The following is a 24,624-nucleotide window of genomic DNA, read 5'->3' as shown; positions in this document are numbered from 1 at the left end:
CCATCATAAACATATCATACCAAACGGTACGTAAATCTCCTCATATTTATTGATATGATTGAATTTAAATCTTTTTGTGACATTGTAGGGACTTTGTTCTATGTTCTTTTAACCCATAATAGCCAATACACATATACGGTCCAGATTTGAAGCAAAATCATAGCAGTCCAATAGATAAAGACTTTCTTAAATTTACCTAATTTCAGCTTGTGGCAAACCAATGGACAGAGGTCGATGTGGACCATTTGGTATCAGAAGGTATTACTTTGACCTAGAAAGACAAGCCTGTAGACGATTCAGATACAGTGGATGTGGTGGCAATGCCAATCGTTTCATGACTAAGAAGGCATGTGAAGAGATATGTATGGAGACGCGTTCCACACCTGGTATTATAGATCATCATAATGATCCATATCTTCATCCCTCTTTAATTCTCGGACAGCCAACTCATCACGGTCCCATTGAACATAACCAAGCAAGAGGAATAGATCAACATCATACTGGTCGTATAATATCACCATTGATACCTGGTAGAATAGCTATATTAAGACATGTTCAACCAGACACAGGTCATGTAGATCACCGTATTGGTGATAATTCCCATTCTAATCCTCCTTCTGCTGGTACTCGAACTCCCTTTACTATTTCTGGTATGGACATCAGACGCATTATGGGACAACTATTGACAAGGCGGACTACTTTATCACCCTCTACATTTGGATTAACTGCACTTAACAGACCCCGGTATGGATATAGACGAAGGCCATTAGGTACTTTACGTGTGTCTAAGAAGAGTAAAACTGCAAAGGCTTAGTCCATGTCCGGTTTTTAGAGAAGACTACAATGTATATAGCAGGGTTATATTAAAAATGTTATCTTATTACTCATTTATAAATCATTATTATGTTCTTTGTGTGTATAGTTGATTATACAATACAATACATGCTTATATGCGATTTGCAACCATTCATTGGGTAATTAACTTTGACAAATTACTCGATGGATCACATATATTTACATTGTTATTTAACAATAAAACAATAAAGTTAAAAATAAATAATGATTGTTATTATCATAAGCTGTAAATGCATATATGTCCAATAAAAACAGTTTTTATTTGAGAATATATCATGATTTATCCAAAAACTTAATTCTAACTTCGTTCGAATGATTGGTGGACTAAACCGATTACATATATTATACCAACTGGAATATATTTAATTTATTCATTCTGCTGTGTCTTGTATTGGACTGAGAGTTCCATGCGACATTTTTAGTATAGTACTGAGCAACCAACTAGAGAAAATAGCTCGTAATGTCGCAAAACAACTTAAGGAATTATTATATTTACATATTTACACCATAAAATCGATTGAAAATGAATATTTCGTAAAACGAAAAACAGACGAAGGCTCTGTCAGCTCGTCATTTTGATGCAGACCCGATGACGAGTTTCATCTCGTGGTGATTGTCGAAGCTGAATAAAGATTCTAGAGAGGGTTATAGAACACACATTGTGTTTCTCCGCCGTCTATATGACTTTTCTTACGCAAGTGCTTTAAATCTTGCTCAACAAAGATTAGGCCTTTTTATGATTCCAAAAAGAAAAGAAGTTGCACCTTTCCTACTTTCGAGATACGCTCGTGCAGAATATATGTTAAACTTGGCATTGAAAGTACTATTGAGCATTAACAGGGTCGTAATACGGTCTTTTTGAGGCAAAAATTCGGTTGCTTTAATATCAAGGCTTTTGGTAAACCACCTTTACCATGAATAGGCTACATTGAAATCTTTACGACAATAATTCTATGATTTCATTGAAATATTCTTTAATTGTTCAAAAAACAACTAGTACTCATAGCATTTGTGATTTTCATTTTACAGGGACAGGTAGGCCATGTTTTAACCAATCATACTTTAGTCCCCGAAACGGTAATTTTTTATCTAAGCCAATCAGTTATAGTGTTCAAAGCTCATCGTAGAAATTTAAACCTTCAAATCCACGTGCGTCAAGAATTTTCCGCGATTGAATGTTAAAATAACGACTCGTTAATTCAAGATTATATCCTGTGATATATAGAAATAGTGAGTAAAATTCCTAGTTTGAAGTATTTTTAAAGGAATTATGAGATTTTCGTACATTTCTAGTACTTATGGAGACTATTTACATATATTCAAGATAAATATCAACCCCCCAATATGGTGCAACTGTCCCTTTAACAAGACTTACAAAAATGCGAAGTTGTGCATACTTTCTGAACTTTCAGGTTGCACGGGAATACATGTACGACCGCGTACCAAAATAATAATGGGACATTAAAGATTCGACCTTTTCTCTCGTCGTATGGTGGCAATGTCTGATTTTAAACAAGGGGTTTGTGTGAACCCCGAAAAAAGAATTTTTAACACAATAATTTTATTACATGTACATAATTTACAAGTGTATAGTAATATTGTACAATATAAACAATTGCGTAAACGTGCATGTCATGACGGAAAGGGGTGGGGTTGCTGCCAATATTTATGTATATACATCAGTTCCATATACAGCAACCCAATTTAAATAATTTAAAATCTAGATATAATAAAATTCAAACCCCCGAGAAAACCGGACAAATCGTAGGTCTGGTCCAACTTAAATTAAATAAGTTAAGTATGGTATAATGGTGCAATTATTTCACCACCAATAATGGTTCATTTTAGCTCATTATGTATTTTCTGCAAGACGTAAGACATTCGCGTAATGTTCTAAAATTATTTCTGTTTCCCTGACAACCACCGTAAATAAAACGTGTGCATCGTTTTGTGTTCATATCATAATAATATCTTGGGTTAAATCCTCGACAACGTCCTGATACTCTTGGTTCTTCGCATTTATCTATAACTACATCTGAAATAAGCAACCAAAAAATTGAATATAAGGACAAACATTCCCTCGGTATTTACCCAAAAGCGAATGTCGAAGAACTACATAGGTTTGTACATTACAATTTGGCTAAATTCACGTGTAATGCGATAGAAGAAAAATGGCAAAACAGCGACATTAACTGTGGTAACGATTGTGGGGCACATGCTGTAGAAAAAGAAGTGTAGCCTCAAAACGATAAGATATATCAAAGTAAGCAATAAAGAGACGAAAAAGGGCCCTTTTTGCAATATGACCATAAAAACGCGTTAGGGTTCATCTCTGGATGATTACGTACTCGTCAAAATCCATCAAGCCTTCTAGAGTGTTTACGTGCTACAAATTGAACACATTTTCCAGAACAAGGGCAATAACTCATACCAATAATTTTTCGATTTTTCTGATTTTCAATAGTTTCATCCTTAGCTGACAACAAACACTCACACCAAGTTTCGTCAATATCTGTCAATAATTGAACCTTCTAGAACGTTTACGAGCTAAAAAATTGAACGCGTTTTCAAGAACAAGGACAATAACTCGTATTAATTATTTTTCGATTATTTTGATTGTCAATAGGGTTCATCCTTGGGTGATTACAACACTCACACCAAGTTTCGTCAAAATCCGTCCAGAATTGTTCCTTCTAGAGTGTTTACAAGCTAAAATTGAACGCGTTTTCAAGAACAAGGGCAATAACTCATACTAATTATTTTTTTATCTTTTTGATTTCAAATAGGGTTCATCCTTGGGTGATAAAAAACACTCACACCAAGTTTCATCAAAATCCGTCAAGAATTGCGCCTTCAATCCGAGAGTTTACGAGCGTTTTAAGAACAAGGGCAATAACTAATACTAAATATTTTTCCGATTTACAATAGGGTTCATCCTTGGGTGATTACAAACACCCATACCAAGAAAATCAAGAATATTGTACCTTGTAGAGTGTTTACGAGCAATTGTGGACGGACGGACAGGGTGACGACAATATACGCCCCCCCACCCGCCTATTTCAAGTGGGCGTATAAAAGGTCCATCAAATCTACACATGCATAATAAACCTTGCTATGTTGCAGATTTATCTCGAACATTCTACGGTGATTCGAATTTATAAGAAACAGAAACGTAGTGGACTCACCAATATTGGTTGATGGTCTACTAGACCAGTTCCCTAAATTAGGCATCAAAGATAATACACAAATACCACGTCCACCAATTACCCTACATGACTGATAAGCATTACATCGTCTATACTAGAAAAGAGAAAATAAATAATATTCAAAAAATCGTCAACTTTTCAATAGTTTTAATTTTTAAACTGTGCCCTTTACAGACGATGATGAGGTTCAAGATTTTGTGGGGATGACCTGTAATGTATTTAAACTATTACACCCAAACAATCTGCAGTATTTAAAAGTGGCAATGCAAAAGCTCATTGTTGGCGGCATGTGAACAGATTTTATCAATCGCTTACCGAACAGGGGTCAGAGAAGAATTGACGAGATTGAAAGGATGAAGTAGGTGGTGGAGCACATTTACACTCTCCTGGTATTATGCCATAATCACACTGTAAGGTACACGCAACATCGTTTGGCATCATCTGTACACCGAGTTCACTTTTGCATTTACATTCGCCAGGAACAAATCCATTTGGACAATCTAACATACAAGAGATACGTCCAGTATTTAAAGGTGACAGTGGCTTACATTTACACTCTCCGGGTACCATACCATTCGGACAATCTAACATACAAGCCATTCCTGCAAATAGATTTAAGATAAAAAATGCACTTTTTGAAAATTTTGGCCAATCACAACAATTGAAATACGATTATAGTAGGCTACTCTTTCTAAAACAACAACAGAGTGTATCATGTATTTTCTACGAAGGTTATTGGTCAATTTGTCCAAAATAAATCAAGGAGTGATTCCAGTCGTCACCTTTGTTGACTGCGCCAACCTCAGTCTGGGTCTTAACCATCGTCAACTGACAGCATTCATCGACATATGAATTATAAAAGAACATCTTATCTCTTATTTTGGGTAATTTAAATTGGGATTTAAAAATTGGTACGGGGAGCCTCCCTTGTATAAAATTCAATTTTGCAAGGTGTAGTCCCTCGGGTGGCCAAAAAGAGCAATCAGTTAATTCAGTTAAACCATAGTTGAAACTATATAGATGTATTTTATAGTGACTGACAACAATAAATCTTTAACACTGACTGTCACTTACAGCCTGGTTAGTTGACAGTTTTGACAACAACTATTTCGCTTTTATAATATAAACACCATAGTGTTTCTCTGTCATTTTTATCTACTATTTCATTTACGCAATTCCAGATTAACCTCCTCCTTAATTCGGTCTGTTTCACAAATCACACTAAATATTATCCTGCCCCTCGGCTTCCTTACATCATTTCAACCTGATTAAAGTGCATAGACTACTGATGGTAATGATATTTTGACAGATTGACTGGATTTGCTGTTCTATTTTAATTTATACTATTTTCAAAAAAATAACACAGTATTGGTAAAACTAACAATATTTGTGTCTATTTTTCTGTTCTTTGCCAGTGCAATTAAGAAGTTTGCCAAGTCAGCGACATAAGCTTTCTCTTTTTCGATTTCTAACTGTCGAGGAATCTTTAAGAGCACAGTCTTCGCTTTATTGTCCCATCCGAACGACCAAACATTTTTCCATATCAGATTCTTCGATAATGAATGATTACTAAGATTACTAAGTGTATTTAGTAATGATATCAATATATACATGTACTTACTTTGCGTGTGTATATACGGAAGAAACAAGAAGCCACAAAATAATACCGTATTCATCATGCCTAAAAAAATAAAAATAGAAGGGACTTATGATACATGTTAGAATAATTAATAGACAAACCATGTAGCAGAGTTGCATCAGGTGTGTTGGAGGGTACAGCTCAAATCCGATTCTTGAAGGTAATAAAAATGTAAACTAAAGACCTCACTACTTTTATTCAAATCATTTTCAGTGACATTACATCCTTATAGCTCTAATAAATTCTTGTAGTAAAGTTTTGTACTAGGGTCTCAAACACCGCCTCGCTCTTTTTAACAGTTGAAAGAATTTTAGATATCCATTGCTCTTTCCAGATCTTTTGCGGAAGTAGATATATCAAATCTGTCAATTGCTTATTATGAGAAATGCAGATTTCATTTATCTAAAAAAAAACGGCAGTGATTTAAAATGAAACGTTACCTTTCATAGTATTAAATTCCCAGATTTATAGACTTTTCTTGAAGTAACAGTCTAAGTTATATATACCTGTCCAAAGTTTCGGGATATTTATACGTTGTCTTATCTGACCTAAGGTTAAAGGTCATAGCATCATCATGTCAGAATACTCATGAAAAACAATTGATGCATGTAGTAAGTTGAATGACGTTGGTGGTTACATCTAACTGTAACCTGTTTACAATAAAAACAACCATATCACTTTATAACTATCAAACATTGTCTTATAATAATCAAACATAAAATCTGACATCAACCGTAAAAGCTGATAAAGATAAAGCAAAGAACACATCCGTCATTTTTTTAGTGACATTTCCACAAGATTTATCAGAAAAAACTATTTTGTACATCTATTTATACATGTACTAACATCCTGGATCAATTAAAGTCCAATATGATTGTTAATTTTTAATTGACACTATCAAAGTACGGATGCAGAGTTCCGTCCACAGACAGATACTTCTACTTCCTAGAGTGGCATAGGTCCTGTGAACACAACACATTGGGATAATAATGCAATGTCTCTCTCGACTTTATCAAACCTTTTACATATTGTATCCTTACCTATGGACTTTGATCTTATATGTCCAATTACTTCGGCTGGCGTTGATGATATGGTGCATTTTTTCTTTCAACTTGACGAAACAGATCTTTCACCTTTTTCATAAGGTTATTAGTACTAATTTTAATTAATTTGACAGCTTGACTTGCAATTAAGTTTTAATTGACAGATTTGTAATTAATCAAAATGGTAATTAGGAACACGGGGCTCTGAAGTCCTCTGTTAGTATTGCCAGAGGGGCGATGTACATCAGTAAGGTCACATGACTGTTGAGGAAAGAGATTACAGAGGTAATCTTCGGCATGCAGATTATCTTTTAATACCTCTTAAAAGATACTTAATAAAATTGACGTATTTGGATTTAGACATATAAAATTGATTATGTGGACTATGAACAACTACAGATACTGAAATACCAAGTTGCACAGAAGCACCTTGTATTTGAAAAGGATATCTTAAACCTAGGCCTAGGCCTAATATTTAGTTATTAAGGTAATATTTTCCAGTCAGGAGAGAGGATCTAGACTTGTAACCGACAACCAGTCTTTGTCGGAGAGCTTTGCTGATTATTATCTGGCCTTCCCAATGTCGCAATTTTGTCTTATCAGTTAGTAATACCTTGACGTTGTGAATATGATAATTGTGTTCTATTTGATAGTTGGCTAACATAATAATCAGTCCAAATATCAAAACTGGTACTTTTCAGGACGTTATGTAATTTTATCAAATCCCACGTTGAGAAATATTAACTATAGATGGGCCTCTTAACAGAATACTATATTTCATCTGAATGTTATTTCAAAGGGTGAGCTTCATAAAAAAAAATTTTTTAGCATCTTTTTACTTCTTTTTCTTTAGGCTATAACACGTAATAGATTTCTATAGTTTGGTTTAATAACTAACAAATGACACCATGGGTAATGAACCATCAATCTGTAAAGTTACTTCACAAAATTGCATTAATCACTGGAGTTGCCGAATGAAAAGTCACATGACAATAATATCACATGACATGGAAATGGCGTTGTCGAAAGTAAACAAATAATCTTGCTCTAACTCTGAATTCAGACATATCTCCAATTATACAATAATATCTGTTTACCTTTCAGGTAACTTATCATTTACATTATTTTATTTCGGTATTGCCAACGCTTGCCATTGACTTTTGTCATCTTAATGATATTCCTGCAGAATTTTATGCTTGGCCAAACTGTCAGTGTAATGTTCGAATATAATCAGAATTGCAAAAACGATTATTGTAACGGACATCGGTCCTAGTGCAGTACACTTACAACAATATTGTAACGGCCAATGGACTACTACAGTCTACATATATAACATTATTGTAACAGTCAACGGGCCTATTCGAGTACACTCATAATATTATTGTAACGGCCAATGGGCCTACTGCAGTCTACACATATAACATTATTGTAACGGCCAATGGGCCTACTGCAGTCTACACATATAACATTATTGTAACAGTCAACGGGCCTATTCGAGTACACTCATAATATTATTGTAACGGCCAATGGGCCTACTGCAGTCTACACATATAACATTATTGTAACGGCCAATGGGCCTACTGCAGTCTACACATATAACATTATTGTAATGGCCAATGGGCCTACTGCAGTCTACACATATAACATTATTGTAATGGCCAATGGGCCTACTGCAGTCTACACATATAACATTATTGTAACAGACAGTGGGCCTACTGCAGTCTACACATATAACATTATTGTAACGGCCAACAGGCCTACTCCAGTACACTTAATAACATTATTGTAATGGCCAACAGGCCTACTACAGTACAATTACAACATTATTGTACAATTTCTTATTTTAATTTAAGCAGAGTGAGATTGAATATTTTATAACATGATGTCTAAATTACCTGTAGTTCTATTATTATTGTTAAATATAATAGAGAGATATGATTGTAAACTACCAAATATAGTATTTGTGGTGGCTGATGATTTGGTAAGTCCATACACAACCCTTGTATTAATGCACTTAATTCATACCTTCATAAATTATTTTTCTAGAATAGGCATTTTGAGAATGTGCAGTGGGTAAACAAACCCAAAATGAAATATAAGAAAGTAAAATTCTAATCAGTCTGTTGTTCCATAAATTTACTAAATTTACAATATAAACTATTTGGTAAACTGGGAGAGTTATGCCAAATTGACAAACCCAGTTTCAGTTTGGCATCAGAAAAGGTTGGAAAGCCCTGCAGCATTAATGAAACTCATTATTATACTTATTCAAGTTTTAACTAGATAAAGAAAAGATGTAATTTTGATTTGACTCATTATTAGCATTAATTACTAAAGGGGTGGTATGATGTAGGATTTCATGGTTCTGATGTTTCAACACCTAATATAGATGCTCTAGCTACTAATGGTATTATATTAAATAATTATTATGTTTCACCTATTTGTACTCCAACAAGAAGTGCTATAATGACAGGCAGACATCCTATACATACAGGTAAGACTTATGTAATCAAATTCTTAGTACACATATTTATTAACCTGTATTAATATACAATATATGGCAACAAATTGCTTACAAAGTAATGCTTTCTATCTATTCATGGGTCAGGTGTCCCAGAAAGGTGAAAATGTTCTATTTTGTAAATACACAAAAGGACTGGAAGTTTTTTTTATTGTAAGTGCTCAGTTTATTTCATTCAAAGTTTAACAGAAAAAATATGTACATGTATATGTGATTATTATAGGTATGCAACATCAAGTCATAGGAAATGATACACCATATGGTTTACCATTAAACATCACAATACTCCCTCAATATTTAAAACAACAGGGTTATAATACTCATATAGTAGGGAAGGTTTGTACCTTTAAACATCACTATACTCCCTCAATATTTAAAACAACAAGGTTATAATACTCATATAGTAGGGAAGGTTTGTATCATTAAACATCACAATACTCCCTCAATATTAAAAACAAGGTTATAATACTCATATAGTAGGGAAGGTTTGTATCATTAAACATCACAATACTCCCTCAATATTAAAAACAAGGTTATAATACTCATATAGTAGGGAAGGTTTGTATCATTAAACATCACTATACTCCTTCAATATTTAAAACAACAAGGTTATAATACTCATATAGTAGGGAAGGTTTGTATCATTAAACATCACTATACTCCCTCAATATTCAAAACAACAAGGTTATAATACTCATATAGTAGGGAAGGTTTGTATCATTAAACATTACTATACTCCCTCAATATTTAAAACAAGGTTATAATACTCATATAGTAGGGAAGGTTTGTATCATTAAACATCACAATACTCCCTCAATATTAAAAACAACAAGGTTATAATACTCATATAGTAGGGAAGGTTTGTATCATTAAACATCACAATACTCCCTCAATATTCAAAACAACAAGGTTATAATACTCATATAGTAGGGAAGGTTTGTATCATTAAACATCACTTTACTCCCTCAATATTAAAAACAACAAGGTTATAATACTCATATAGTAGGGAAGGTTTGTACCTTTAAACATCACAATACTCCCTCAATGTTAAAAACAACAAGGTTATAATACTCATATAGTAGGGAAGGTTTGTATCATTAAACATCACAATACTCCCTCAATATTAAAAACAAGGTTATAATACTCATATAGTAGGGAAGGTTTGTACCTTTAAACATCACTATACTCCCTCAATATTTAAAACAACAAGGTTATAATACTCATATAGTAGGGAAGGTTTGTATCATTAAACATCACTATACTCCCTCAATATTTAAAACAAGGTTATAATACTCATATAGTAGGGAAGGTTTGTATCATTAAACATCACTATACTCCCTCAATATTAAAAACAACAAGGTTATAATACTCATATAGTAGGGAAGGTTTGTATCATTAAACATCACAATACTCCCTGAATATTAAAAACAACAAGGTTATAATACTCATATAGTAGGGAAGGTTTGTATTATAAACATCACTTTACTCCCTCAATATTAAAAACAAGGTTATAATACTCATATAGTAGGGAAGGTTTGTATCATTAAACATCACAATACTCCCTGAATATTAAAAACAACAAGGTTATAATACTCATATAGTAGGGAAGGTTTGTATCATTAAACATCACTTTACTCCCTCAATATTAAAAACAAGGTTATAATACTCATATAGTAGGGAAGGTTTGTACCTTTAAACATCAATATAAAATTGCATATTCCATCTTTGAAATGTCCAACTACCATACCAACAGCACAGAATCACCTAACTACCAACTAATATGGCTACCAACAACTACCTAGTTTGCAGTTTTTGTCATTTACCGACCAGTCTTTGAAATGTGAAGGAAACACTTTTGAAAGTAATATTCTTATTTTATTTTCAGTGGCATCTTGGTCATTTTAAAAGAGAATATTTACCAAATAATCGTGGTTTTGATTCATATTTTGGATATTTAACGGGACATGAAGATTATTTTGATCATGTTGCTGAAGGGGTAAGAAAATAGTTTTTGAATATTAATCCACCATGTTTGAAAAATCAAATCAAGTACCTAAATGGTGCAAGTGTTAAATGGGTTTCCAGTAATAAATTATAAGGTCATTAAGAAGGCAGAAGGAACTGACATAAACTCTGGTAATTTATCAAAGAATAGGGTGTAAAGCAAGCTAGTAAATATCTGTAATACATGTATTCTGTAATAGATTTAAAAAACATAATCTCTTATAATCAAATAAAGTTGTACATCCAACTGGTACTGCTATGGTACATAATTGTAAAGTATTGGCACAGTTGTATTACTCCTTAGCAAAGTGTGTTTATGTTGTTACTTAAATGGATCATAATTTATCAGTTGTGACCTGTTTTTTTTTTTCAGAGTCCATCCTGGGGTAAAGATTTCCGTCATAATTTTAATCCTGTAAGTACCATGGATAATCAGTATTCTACAGAACTGTACTCAGCAGCTGCAGATACTATTATTAGAAATCACGATCAGTCAAATGTAGGTACCATTCCTGTTGTATGTCTATATTGTTTTGAATGCTTTGTATATTAAAGAATGAGAAGATGCTAGGAAATTTTGTTTATTCATGTAGAATTTGATGATACTTGACATGTTTATATGAATAGGCCTATATTATTGTATTAACGATCTGTGTTTTGAATGGATCACTGTCCAGTTTTAACAATATTCCTCTGAATTCTAAATTATTAAATTCATTGGTAAATTATTTTGTAGACAATGCTTTTCTTGATTATTTCAGCCTTTATTTCTGTACCTGGCCCATCAAGCAGTCCATGCTGGTAATCATGCTAGTGACCCATTGCAAGCTCCTCAAAAATATGTTGACAGACATACAAATATTAGAAGTGTAACTAGAAGATTGTTTGCTGGTAAGTTTCTGTTTCAACTTACTACAGGGAAATGCAAATGAAATTACTTTAAAAGGTGGAAACAATGTTGGTCAAACATGAACCCTGGATTCGTTAATTAGCTTATAAGAGATTGTATATTATTAAATTTAAATGTTATTGCTATATTTTTTTTATTGTGTCCAGGCATGGTGTCAGCATTAGATGATGCTATAGGTAATTTAACTCAAACCCTGAAAGAAACTGGTATGATAAATAATACTGTTATTGTATTTACTACTGATAATGGTGGACCAACTAATGGTTATGATAGAAATTCAGCATGTAACTGGCCTCTTAGGTAGATTTAAATTTGTATTTTAGCCTTTTTGCTTCTGACACTCATGAAGATGCAATGAATGCACTTTACAGTCATGATGTCTTAAAGATCTCTGTGCAACAACCATGTGGTCAAGAGGGTTTAAGATCTCTATGACTCCCTTTGAAAAAAGATATTATTAGTCACCTTATTCCTGGTAGCAAGCCCAGGTTTCTCTTGTTGATACATGGTATGAATTATGATGATGACCTTTACAATTGTTTTTCAGAGGCTGTAAGAATACCATGTGGGAAGGAGGAGTCAGAGGAAATGGTTTTATTTTTAGTCCATTGTTAAATAAAACAGGATATATCAACAATAACTTGATGCATGTCACAGACTGGCTGCCAACATTATACAGTATATCTGGTGGTGATCCTGATACACTTATAGCTCAAGATGGATATAATCAATGGAATATGCTATCAAATAATGGTTCTTCAGTCCGAACTTCAGTACTTCATAATATTGATCCCATTCAAAAATTTGCTGCCATGAGAAGTGGGGAATATAAATTGATAATGGGTGATATTTCTGGTGGAAGAGATGATAGTTGGTACCCCCCACCAGACTTGAAAAAAGAAGAGTCAAGTCACATGTTGAAGTTCCATAGCATGAAAGACAATGAATATGTTGTTAATATGCAGCAACCCCAAGATGATCAAGATACAGATATAATAGTGAAGTGTGGTCCTAAGCCTATTGATGCAGACATAAATTGTAGACCAGAACATAAACCATGTCTTTATCATATTCCATCTGATCCTTGTGAATATACCAACATAGCTGATCAACACCCAGATATCGTGGCAGATATCATCCAGCAGATTGATAAATACAGAAAAACTATGGTTATTCCTGCAAATAAACCAGGTGATCCTAAATCAGACCCCAGATTACATGGTGGATTCTGGGGTCCCTGGTTATAAATACAGTCCATATCATTCATATCAGAATTCATTTTTTTGCATGACAAATCGTTGTCACACTTTGTTATCATTCTGTTATTTTTGGGAAGGTCTCTAGCACTGTTTTTGTTATGTCACTTGTTTTTTTTTTTTTTAATATAGAAACAATGTTGTTTTGATATCATATTTTTATATTTAATATTGTGTCATGTTACATATATTTATTGTTACTGTTATTGCCAAAAAGTAAAAAGAGCTATATTCTATATATTATATTATTAATTCTGTGGTTGTGTGGAGTGGACACATCAAGTAGATCCTCTGAAAGGGATGCTGAGGTGATATACGACTATAGAGAGGCATCCTGTGTTTTGGAAAAGGGACTTTAGAACAACTATAATAATCTCTTGAAAAGATCTTACCACTTGAAATCTCCAATATGTAGTCAATATGCATTCTCAGTGTAGTCAAGGGAAATAACTCCTAAGCTTTAAAAACATTAAATTAATGCATAATTTATCAACATAACACATATAATGTCAATTTTTAAATCCAGCCAAGCCAAGATTCAAAAATTTTGCCTTATATTTATTGCTGTGTATCATCTGAAACCATACCAATATTACAGGTATATTAATTTTTCAAAATTGGATGAATACTGTAGTCTCTGGCTTTGCATTTTTTAGTCAAGTCAAGGGCAATAACACATCTCTTAAATAAGAGATACAGCCTAAAGCGTGCACCATACAAAATAAGTTTGGATGAATAATCTTAAGATTTACATATGTTTTTGGTATAAAAAGTTTTTGAAAAAAAAAATTTATTTCAAAGGTAGATTTAACAACCAACAAAAATGTATACATATAAATATGTGTGTGAAAACAGCATATAATCAATAATAGTTTAGCCAAAGTAACATATATATACATCATCAGCATGAAACATAGGTTTAAGATTAAGAGGAACTATCAAGCGTTACAGAATGACCATGTAGTAATTATAAACTAATATGAAAATAAAAATAAGTCACAAATGAAAAACAGATGAAATTATTTACATTTGTCAAAAAAGTCACATTATTTCATCAGAGCATGAAAGGGATAATGTTTATTCGATTTCTCAAAAACCTAGTAAAGAACATTTTAAAACGGTCGTTGTTCCAATTTTGGCATGGATTTTGACACATACAAATCAAGATTTAAATCTGATGATAAATCTTAATAAAAAAAAGTAACAAAAAAATAAATTAATATCAAACTAAGCAATCGTTGAAAAATGAAGAAAAAATAGAAGTAAATTGATAATTGGAATGCTACTGAGCAACAATTTTATAAAATTTCAATATTAACAGGACTTTTTTTTACTTAACCCAAGGCACCCAGGTATTGTTATGATATTTTGGGTCACCTTTGGGATCAAATGGTTTATTTCCAGGAGGTACCATTCCCTTGCTGTAATCCTGTAATCTCTGTAATAATTCCAAGACTAAGTCATGGTTAGAAGCAGCAATATTATTATACTCGCAGGGATCAGAAGGTATATGATAAAGACATGGGTAAACTTTAGGATCACAATTAGTGCTAGCATTAGCTGGTTTTTGTCCACACTGTACCTTCACAGTGGTATGGGGAACTTTCATATTGACCACATTCTGTCTGTCATTATATATCTTTTCCTCATAGTCTATTGTTGAATATGATTTATAATTATCAACATGTAAATTAACTGTATCTTCTTCTAGTTGGTATGGTGGATACCAGCCATCATATCTCATATCAATATTACCAGTTAATAACTTATAATCATTAACACGTATAGCAGCTTTCTGTTCAATAGGGTCTATATTATGTAATATATCAGTTCGTGGAGAATGATCATCATTATATGATAACATATCCCACATATCAAACCCATCCATATTTCTTAATCCATTAGGATCACCCCCAGCAGCTCTGAATAATGTAGGTAACCAATCAGTAACATGCATCATTTGCTGCGAGACATATCTCTGGGTCTGTAATAATGGACTGTATATTAAACCATTTCCTCGTACCCCACCTTCCCATAATGTTGCCTTCAATCCTCTGAAATATTTATAAATGTCAGATTATAGATATATATTCATATCATAATACATGAAATACACCTCGTTTAACTGGATCTTTGAAGACAAATATTTTACCTTAGTGGATAGTTACTTGCAGCATTCCCATCAAACCCATTAGATGGACCTCCATTATCAGTTGTAAATACAATAATGGAATTAGACAACATTCCTTCTTCTGATAGAGCATCAACTATAGCACCAACAGCATCATCTAATGCTGATACCATACCTATATTGTAACACAAATATATATACAATACTAAAACAATCTTAATTGCATGCATCATTATCATTTGTACATATTATAATCAAAACATTAACCTAAAAGGAACATTGTCAAGATCTACTTATAACATTATAAATATTTCCTCATATTACATTATAAAAATATCCTGATATGTAACATTATAAAAATATCCTCATATTACATTATAAAAATATCCTCATATGTAACATTATAAAAATATCCTGATATGTAACATTATAAAAATATCCTCATATTACATTATAAAAATATCCTCATATGTAACATTATAAAATTATCCTCATACTACATTATAAAAATATCCTCATATGTAACATTATAAAAATATCCTCATATGTAACATTATAAAAATATCCTCATATTACATTATAAAAATATCCTCATATGTAACATTATAAAAATATCCTCATATTACATTATAAAAATATACTTATATGTAACATTATAAAAATATCCTCATATTACATTATAAAAATATACTCATATGTAACATTATAAAAATATCCTCATATTACATTATAAAAATATACTTATATGTAACATTATAAAAATATACTCATATGTAACATTATCAAAATATACTTACATGTAACATTATCAAAATATACTCATATATTGCATTATCAAAATATACTCATATATTACATTATCAGAACCCTATGTGCACATAAAAATATTAAAATTGCAATAACATACTTCTATGTAATTTTATCAAATTAATTCTCCCAAATAGCTTAGCCAAGTCAAGTTCAGTATTTTGTTTAGTTTAAAGCATTTGTAGATTTACAATGCATATATGACATTCTGGATTTCTGCACAATTGAGATATTTTATACATTTTACCCACCAGCAAATGTTCTTCTATTTTTATTCTGTATATGAGGAAACCTATCAATATATTCTAGTGGTGCCTGCAAGGGTTCTTCATCTAGGTTACCGCTATGTACAGCTTGATATGGTAAATACAGAAATAAGGGCTGAAAATTCCAATCAATTCTATTTACAAAAACATTGTCTATTAAACAATAAAATACAAGTAACAAGTTGTATGATTGACAAAAATATAAAGATATTCTTAGCTTTACCAGGTAATCAAACTGCTTTTCAGATAGACAAGTCTAATATGAAAAAATTATCCAACAGTCATAATCATTAATCATACTTCTAGAAATATGATTTCATTATCGTTGTTAGCCAAACAAGGGACATGCATTTTCTGGAAAATCTAAAATGATAATTTAGACTGTTGTTTTTATTTTACGAATGAAATGTTTTAAATCACCTAGTGTAAAAGACTTACTTTACTATGATCTTGATTCTGTATTATAGTAACAGCTTGTTTAGTAAATAATTCAGTAGAATAGGTACCATTTTCAGTTGATAGTACTGTCATATTATCACGGAAATCTAAACCATACTGATTCTGTAACACAAATAAACAGTTAAAACAAAATACCAAAGATATTTGTCAGATGTAAATGTGTACTGCACTTTGCTTTCCTCTAGATACTTGCAAAAATTTGGGTCAGAACTAAATGGGTTCCAGTGCTAATCTGGTTGCTAATCTGAACTGGTCAAATAAATTTGGTAAAAAGAGCAGGACTTTGCAGCTAATTTCTAAATACCTTCTATGCCAATGAGATATCCAAGTGCTTGAATCAGAAAAGAAATAATATGAGTTTTTATATGCAAATCTGATCAATAATTAACATATTATTGAAAGGTGGATTTTTCATGTACAAATAGGAACAAATATAAACAAGTTGGGTTTCAGTCTAAAAAAAATGTTTAAAGAGTTCTGGAATCTTAGAGGGCATCTAATCTAAATTTACCAAAGAATATATAAACTAAATATACTACAGATGGCTATCTAATACCCTAATAATATGCCTTATTTTAATAATGTAACCTTGTACGGTACCGTTTCTGCTTCAGCTGTATGATCAAAATAATCTTCAGCTCCCAACCAATAGCCCAGATGAGTTTGGAAACCTCGGAACAACGGAGTGTATTCTTGAGCAAAAAATCCCAAGTGCCACTGAAAATAATCAAAAATGGATATCATGTGCATGTACTTCTGATACATCCCAATCCCTTACAATGGAATCAGATTTGCTTTTGTCAATAATTAAAAAAACATCAATGCTAGAAGTATCAAGGTGGCGATATCAAAACTATGCTATCTAAAACAGTCAAGAACAATCAAATTAAAGAATGTTAAACTATACCTTGCCTACTATATGTGATTCATATCCTAATGTACTAAAAAACTGTGGCATAATAGATTCATTTAATGGTAAACCATACGGTTGATCACCCACTATAACTGAATGCTGCATTCCTAATGATTAAGACAATATTTTACAAAATTTTATTAAAAAATTAATCCAAATCACTGAACCTGAATGGTTTGAATTAGTATAAATATATTGTGATCTGTTTCATACTCAATATGAGGCATGGGCTCTAAAACAATTTGACAAATTTCACCCTCATATGAACTGGACATCATACTCAAATATCTTGTTCATTTATTGGATTGGATGTAATAAAATCCTAAAAGGCATGAGCAGGATATAATCTTCTAAATTTCACTTCATTTGTGAATGTTAATTATCTACTGAAAGGGACAGACCTTGACCTAAAATTTGCTGTAGGTAGCTAGAGTAAAATCTATCAGATTGTTAAGAGTGTTATCTTGGTATATCTTTATATTCCTAAAACAATCAGGAAGCTACTCTTCTGACTTCAGAAGAACTTCACTAGAACTCACCTGTATGTATAGGATGTCTGCCTGTCATTATAGCACTTCTTGTTGGAGTACAAATAGGTGAAACATAATAATTATTTAATATAATACCATTAGTAGCTAGAGCATCTATATTTGGTGTTGGTATTTGTTCTGAACCATGAAAACTGACATCGTCCCATCCCTAAAATATAAATATTGTCTTCCAATATATTTGTTACCTTGTTTGAACATTGCAATATCTTCCCCCAAGCTTAAACAGCTTTTTACAGAACATGAGTTATTCCTAGTAAGAGCAAATTCTGAGAGAAAGAGAAGTATTTCTATGATATTGGCATTTTCAACTGCATTCCAACCCGCACAATAAGATACATCCTTACCTTTGTTCAAAAATACAATAAAGTGAGCAAAAACATCCATATACACCAAAATCCCTTTAAAAGTCTTATTATGAAATAAATCTTACCAAGTCATCAGCAACAATAAATATTATATTTGGTGCTGCAAGGGTCAATAAACTCTGATACAGTAATAATATCACTACTTTATAGAACATCTTTAAATCTGAAATAATCAAAGACGAAATGTTTTAAACATTAAGCATAACATATCTATCATCTCCTACTACTTGCCAACCAAGGAATTTCCAAGCATTTACAGGAGCAGAAAGATTTAAATTGTATACCATTAGCAGTTAATAGCTAAGATAAAGCAAACAGTGTTTGTTACTTTATACTATGGAGACTTTCCATAAACATCATAGACTCACCTTGTGTATATTGCAATTTTTTCTCATATGTTTGACCAACAGGACCAAGTATTGTTATTATATTCTAATTACAAAGTAATATGTAAACAATAAAAATATAAATAATGATTTCATACAACAAGCTGTCATTTGACAGTTTAATAATAGTCACACAAGTTTTTTATTGATTTAAAGAAATTAAATCCTGTTCGGTGAAGCTCAAACTAAAGTTTCTGTCCATGAAAAAAGGGACATCGGATCATCAATTAAAACTAATAGGTTTATTTCATTTTCCACATTCAATTTCCATTCACAATAGGTTGACCAGAATAATGAGAAAATTAAGCTCTAGATAATTTTAAAACATTCAGAAATTCAAGTTTAGAATTAATTGATCCAATAATTATGTATCTGGTATATAGTGCTATGATCTGGGTTAATCATTCCATAAGATACCAAGTATTCATTATAGTCAGAGAGTAAGCCAAAACAGTTGGCAGCAAAACTGCCTAATCTTTATTAATCAACACAACTCAGCTCAGGTGCAGAAACAAAATCAAAGCTACTTTCGTTTTCATTCATGTCTGAGCAACTTTAAATGTATTCAATAACAAAGTGTCATTAAAAAATACTGATGTATATAGAACGATTTCAAAATGCTTAACCATAATTAGCCTACCCCAAATAGGACCAACAAAAGAATTAACAGTTTAAGAGCAGCAGAATCACCTCTTTCGTCTTTTAACCACTCTTCGTTTAGCTTTTTCTCTTCCTCACGTGATGCACTGATCACATGATTTGAAATGTAAACAGTATTCATAACGATTCGGTTTTCTCGATTATCTCAAATCTTATATGAATATTGAAATGAAAAGAAGTAAAGCCCAAGTTATAAATAGTTCTCAATGGCGCAGGCATTATATGATATCTATGGGCGCAGGGGGCCTTAAACATATTATCGTTTTCCATAATACCATACAGTTCTATGGTATTACCAATGTCTAGAGAAAGTAGGCCACACGACGAAGGGAATGATTTGAACACGCTGGTCGGAGGACTGAAATTTAGTTCAAACCCGTGTGTGCTACAAACTGTACTTTTAAAAGATCCCTAGGAACTGTAGTCTACAGACAAAAATTCCCTTATTGCATATTGTATGGTGTTGTCAGTCTTCATTCAACTGATGAAATAGAAAAAGTAGGATGCAAATCTCTGAAAGACATCTTTCTCTAGACATGGGTTCGGGAAAACGATACGTTCAAGACCCCCGTACCTTCAAGGTATTAGAGGCTATAAAATGAAGCAGACGTTTCAGAATTTTATATATCCTTCACCCAGAAACACACAACCATTGTTTTTTGGTGTTTTTCATCAGTGAAAAAGTTTCCAGATAAGCTGTGTTCGATTTGTCTCCTTATTTGGGTTAGCTCTGTGCAGAAAAGAACGACCAATCGAACGAACTCTCAACATATAGCCTTTCACTATTGTTTTAAATCCGACTCAGGCCCGTAGCTACCAAAAAATAGATTACCCCCTGAAAAATTTATGACATTTTGACCGACCAAACTTAAACATCGAAGGCATCGGTTCGTATCTTGATTAGCAGACCTAAACCATATTAAAGGGGTATAACGAATTTAGAAACAATATTTACAATACAATACAAGTCTGATCAAATTTAGGCACTGAATGTAGTAAGGGCCGCCATATCTGGACAAAGCACATCCTAGCCATACACCCCTAACATACATCAAATTTTTTACATAAGGGGAAGTAACTTGTCCTGCACTGAAATTGTGAACATGGTGATTTTGACAACAAGCTATTTAAAGGGACTGTAAAAAGATTTTCAAAACTTGTTGTGCATTGGAACCATTTATGACCATATTTGCATCATTCCAATTTTCCGTTAGATGTCCGTTGTTCCTAATAACAAATCTTATAATGTGAAGCTTTTGATCAGTTATTATAGTTTATCGTGGGTAAGTGTGCTGGAGGAAAACTATGTGGAAGAGATTACTACTTGTTAACCGTGACAATGGAGAAAATGTAACTTTGACATATAATTGATTTTGAAATTTGATAATCGATAATCGGAAAAATAAATTCTTAGTGACGATAATCGATTATTTTACCAAGTCTTAGTTGCGATGTCGGCCATGCAGAATTCGAATATCGTTTGGCTTCGGTATTTCGAACCACCCTTACGACGTATCCATATTATGTCAACGAGAGACCGAGTTTACAATATGTCGTGTATAATTCGGCCGACTATGGTCGTTATTCCCGCCTGTTGAATTGGATTAAATGGAAATATTTTACATTTGAAAGAGTAATAAATGTCAATTAGACCGTAACATATAGTATAGAGTAACCCAGCATGACCAGTACGACAGTAGGTCTATCTACTAAAATGTATTTTTATGGGAGAGCTATAGAATATAATTTACAGCTATAATTCTTCTGTATCATAAAGAAACTCGGAAACAGGTGTCTTTAAATAAATTAATCTAGGATATGCCTTACTGTAGGTCAGGGTGATACACTACTATATTTGTAACTTGACCTTGTAGTGGTGCAGGTTAACTCCACAAAACAGGTCGATTGTGCATTTTCCCTTAAAAGCAATTTCCGATGGCCCCTGGACTAAATATGCTTGTATTGTATCTGTCTAACCATGTGTCAAGTTTCATGTTTTTAAGGGGAAGTGCACAACTGACCACCTTAGCCGCCTCACCATTGTGATTTCTTTTCAGGATTGTGGAGTTTGGAGAGGTAAATGTTAGTCTCAGCATTGTAATTGTTAGTAATAGGCCTTCAAGAGAGTTTGAGACATGGATGGGTTATTTAATGTGGTCACAGTAAACAGTTTTATCGATTCTGTTGCTATGTATAGACATGTTTCACATGTTACGTTTATAAATTATGCGGTGCAAATAGTTCATCTATACTTAAAGTATCATGATGTTGTCTCAGGCATGAACTATTCTTATAGATCTCAATGGCAGGTTCTAAAACATTAAGATTAAGAGGTGGTACATGCTAGCACAATAACTTGGATATCATAGATTCAATTTATTGATGGTGCTTTTTACATGTGATATCACTTTATCATCATTTTGTACACAATATACACTTCATTCCGTACCTGAACTTCAAGTGGAAAGAAATATCAGTATATGTTCTCAAGCGAAATATCCAATCAGATAATCTTTTTATTTCTTATAGATTCGTGAAATCAGAGCTGTTTATAAATAATATGGTTGCTGATAAATTGTATGGTAACGAGAGACATCATGCACTCTATATTGTACTTTATATTATATGCTTTAGTGGAAAATTCCAGTTATGAAAATAAAGATTGCATAAGTAGGCCTATACAATGGATATCAATAGCCCCACGCCCCCTCCTTTACTACCTGAGCTCTTGCCCTCACGAACATTTGATTATGCCCCTGGCAGTGTAAAACACTTTCCTATATATTGAATTGTTTTTTTTTTAAAAATATCTTATCTTTTTGTTTGACCCTGTGAGGGAATTAGCCAGTTCAATGACCTTCACCTTACCGGTAAATTTCCCCGCTGACTAAATTAGCATATAAATGTTGTATTCGCAAGTACCGAGTTATTCTTGATTTTAGTCTCACAATTCACTGACAATAACTGGATATTGTTATCCAGCCATTTAAAGGTAATACAATTGACTTTTTAATTTATTTTGATTATCTATGCATTACTTTAATTGGCTTTGATTTCTAGGCTGTATATAATGATAGTTTGATACTATTGTCTATTATATATACAGTAGACTCATAAACATACAGTGTAAATATCGGAATTGTTTCTCATGTCAGAATGTTATGATATTAATCACACGATTAAGACACGTGTATGTTAAAATTTTACTTTTTATCTGGATGACATTGTTGAAGTTGCAAGAAATAGCTTCTGTTATGTAGCATTGCATTTGAATACTGATTATCCCTTGGCAATTGAATAAATGGCACAGTTTTGACAAAGGTAGTGGCACTGGAGCACACAGGAAAAGCAAATTTGCCCTCCTAGAAAAATGGATTGCACGCCCACTTTATTCTGTACAAAATGATTTTTACACGTTTTTTCTCCAAAATATGTGTCAAAATAGATTAAAATCAATTCAATTTTTTTAGGAAAACCCACTCGGACGTTCCAGGGGAGGCTTACGACGCCTCCGTACTGTTGCGGCATTTTGAATACAGCCTCGGCAATTGTCTCCCCATTGAGTCTGTCCCTTCAACAAGTTCAATGTAGTTACACTTATAAGTAGTTCTATTCTGATCATACTACATCACCGTCAGAATAGTTATCAGATTGTGACTTGTTGACACAGAGTAGTCATTGCCGAAATGTTGTAATACTCCACAGATAGTAGTATCTGTTCATGAACCAAATGTGACTGATAGTCTCAAAAACTTCATCGAAATGCAATGCCATCTGTAGTCTCTACGAGAGAGAGTGTGAAGAATGGACATAAGCCACATCATATACATAAGAAAAATTCGGATGCCTGTGCTTTTGCCTTCCAATACCAAAGATGGTATCTTGATTGTCACATTTTAATTGTAGGTCACAATGTCCTCTGAATTTAACAACGGTGTTTCTTCCATTAAAAGTAAGATATTCTATTTTAAGAAATTTCTGCTTAACCGTTTCTGGAACTATAAATGTAACCACAATTTGTAAGGAATGAACTAAAAAGGGGACATGCATTCTAAAGAGAAAAAAAAATTCCACATCAGCTTAATGAGCTCATTGAACTGCCTTGCCGTATAGTATTCTATTTAAAATATAAAATAAACACCAGCTATGCTGTTTCTTATCCTAGATATATTTTTTTCAGAAACTAGACAAACACTAGATGAGAAATTTTTAAATGATATATTTGAGATTATGATGAAAGATGCTTTAACCGAAGGCACGAGCGTAAAAAGGTAATCCGAGAGAAAGAAAGTTACATCCTTTCGGCTTTCGACCAAAAGGTTCCACATTACATTTTTTATGATCAATTTCCGAGCTCCCGGTCTACAAGACATAAGTGTTAAAGTTTCCTTTATTATACACTGCACTGTACCTTAAGTATACAATGTGCAATAGAGTTATTTAAACGTACGGATCATTTCATATTTATGATGCTCAAAAATAACATTTTTCAGCAAAGTTGTTGAATGGAAACATCCACATGAATTAGAAAAGTTAATGGATCTAAAAATAAAAGAAGACGGTACAAGTAAACCCACCTTGTTAGATATGTGTAGACAGATTGTAAAATATAGTGTTAAAACTGGTAAGGATACACTATTGAATTCATCCTC

General features: G+C 32.6%; 5 protein-coding genes across 5 annotated transcripts; 3 read left to right on the top strand and 2 right to left on the bottom strand.

Moving 5' to 3' along the window:
• Positions 1 to 208: 208 nt before the first annotated feature.
• Positions 209 to 364, top strand: LOTGIDRAFT_60578 (hypothetical protein; the record flags this gene model as incomplete). The annotated part of the gene is made up of 1 exon (XM_009060855.1): positions 209 to 364. A coding segment is annotated over one exon (156 nt), but the record flags the coding sequence as incomplete, so codon positions are not given.
• Positions 365 to 2,699: 2,335 nt separating this feature from the next.
• Positions 2,700 to 2,873, bottom strand: LOTGIDRAFT_123902 (hypothetical protein; the record flags this gene model as incomplete). Its single annotated transcript, XM_009060942.1, has 1 exon — positions 2,700 to 2,873. A coding segment is annotated over one exon (174 nt), but the record flags the coding sequence as incomplete, so codon positions are not given.
• A 5,752-nt stretch (positions 2,874 to 8,625) lies between these two features.
• LOTGIDRAFT_124040 (hypothetical protein) lies at positions 8,626 to 13,425 on the top strand (the record flags this gene model as incomplete). The annotated part of the gene is made up of 8 exons (XM_009060941.1): positions 8,626 to 8,724; positions 9,081 to 9,237; positions 9,488 to 9,600; positions 11,150 to 11,260; positions 11,642 to 11,767; positions 12,030 to 12,159; positions 12,325 to 12,478; positions 12,726 to 13,425. The coding sequence occupies 8 exons, from the start codon at positions 8,626 to 8,628 to the stop codon at positions 13,423 to 13,425; spliced, it is 1,590 nt and encodes a 529-aa protein (XP_009059189.1).
• A 787-nt stretch (positions 13,426 to 14,212) lies between these two features.
• Positions 14,213 to 20,053, bottom strand: LOTGIDRAFT_206748 (hypothetical protein). The gene is made up of 10 exons (XM_009060940.1): positions 20,003 to 20,053; positions 18,992 to 19,089; positions 18,550 to 18,709; positions 18,005 to 18,117; positions 17,686 to 17,814; positions 17,077 to 17,199; positions 16,624 to 16,753; positions 15,587 to 15,740; positions 15,131 to 15,488; positions 14,213 to 15,079 (listed from the first exon to the last, which is right to left on the bottom strand). The coding sequence occupies exons 2-10, from the start codon at positions 19,079 to 19,081 to the stop codon at positions 14,765 to 14,767; spliced, it is 1,572 nt and encodes a 523-aa protein (XP_009059188.1). The 5' UTR covers positions 19,082 to 19,089; positions 20,003 to 20,053; the 3' UTR covers positions 14,213 to 14,764.
• A 4,413-nt stretch (positions 20,054 to 24,466) lies between these two features.
• Positions 24,467 to 24,616, top strand: LOTGIDRAFT_124064 (hypothetical protein; the record flags this gene model as incomplete). Its single annotated transcript, XM_009060939.1, has 1 exon — positions 24,467 to 24,616. A coding segment is annotated over one exon (150 nt), but the record flags the coding sequence as incomplete, so codon positions are not given.
• Between the last annotated feature and the right edge of the window lie 8 nt (positions 24,617 to 24,624).

The sequence above is a fragment of the Lottia gigantea genome, assembly GCF_000327385.1.
Source record: "Lottia gigantea unplaced genomic scaffold LOTGIsca_45, whole genome shotgun sequence".
Taxonomy (NCBI): Eukaryota; Metazoa; Mollusca; class Gastropoda; family Lottiidae; genus Lottia; species Lottia gigantea.
The sequence above is the reverse complement of the archived record's forward strand: the minus strand, read 5'-3'. Positions and strand labels throughout refer to the sequence as shown.

What these genes read in the sequence shown, in the direction of transcription:
- LOTGIDRAFT_206748 (XM_009060940.1), bottom strand. Translation starts at nt 19,081, where the DNA reads ATGTTCTATAAAGTAGTGATATTATTACTGTATCAGAGTTTATTGACC. An exon ending in TTATTGTTGCTGATGACTTG is followed by an intron (nt 18,710 to 18,991) that starts GTAAGATTTATT and finishes TTTATATTTTAG; the next exon opens with GGATGGGACGATGTCAGTTT. An exon ending in ACCAACTAGAAGAAGATACA is followed by an intron (nt 15,080 to 15,130) that starts GTTAATTTACAT and finishes ATAGACTATGAG; the next exon opens with GAAAAGATATATAATGACAG.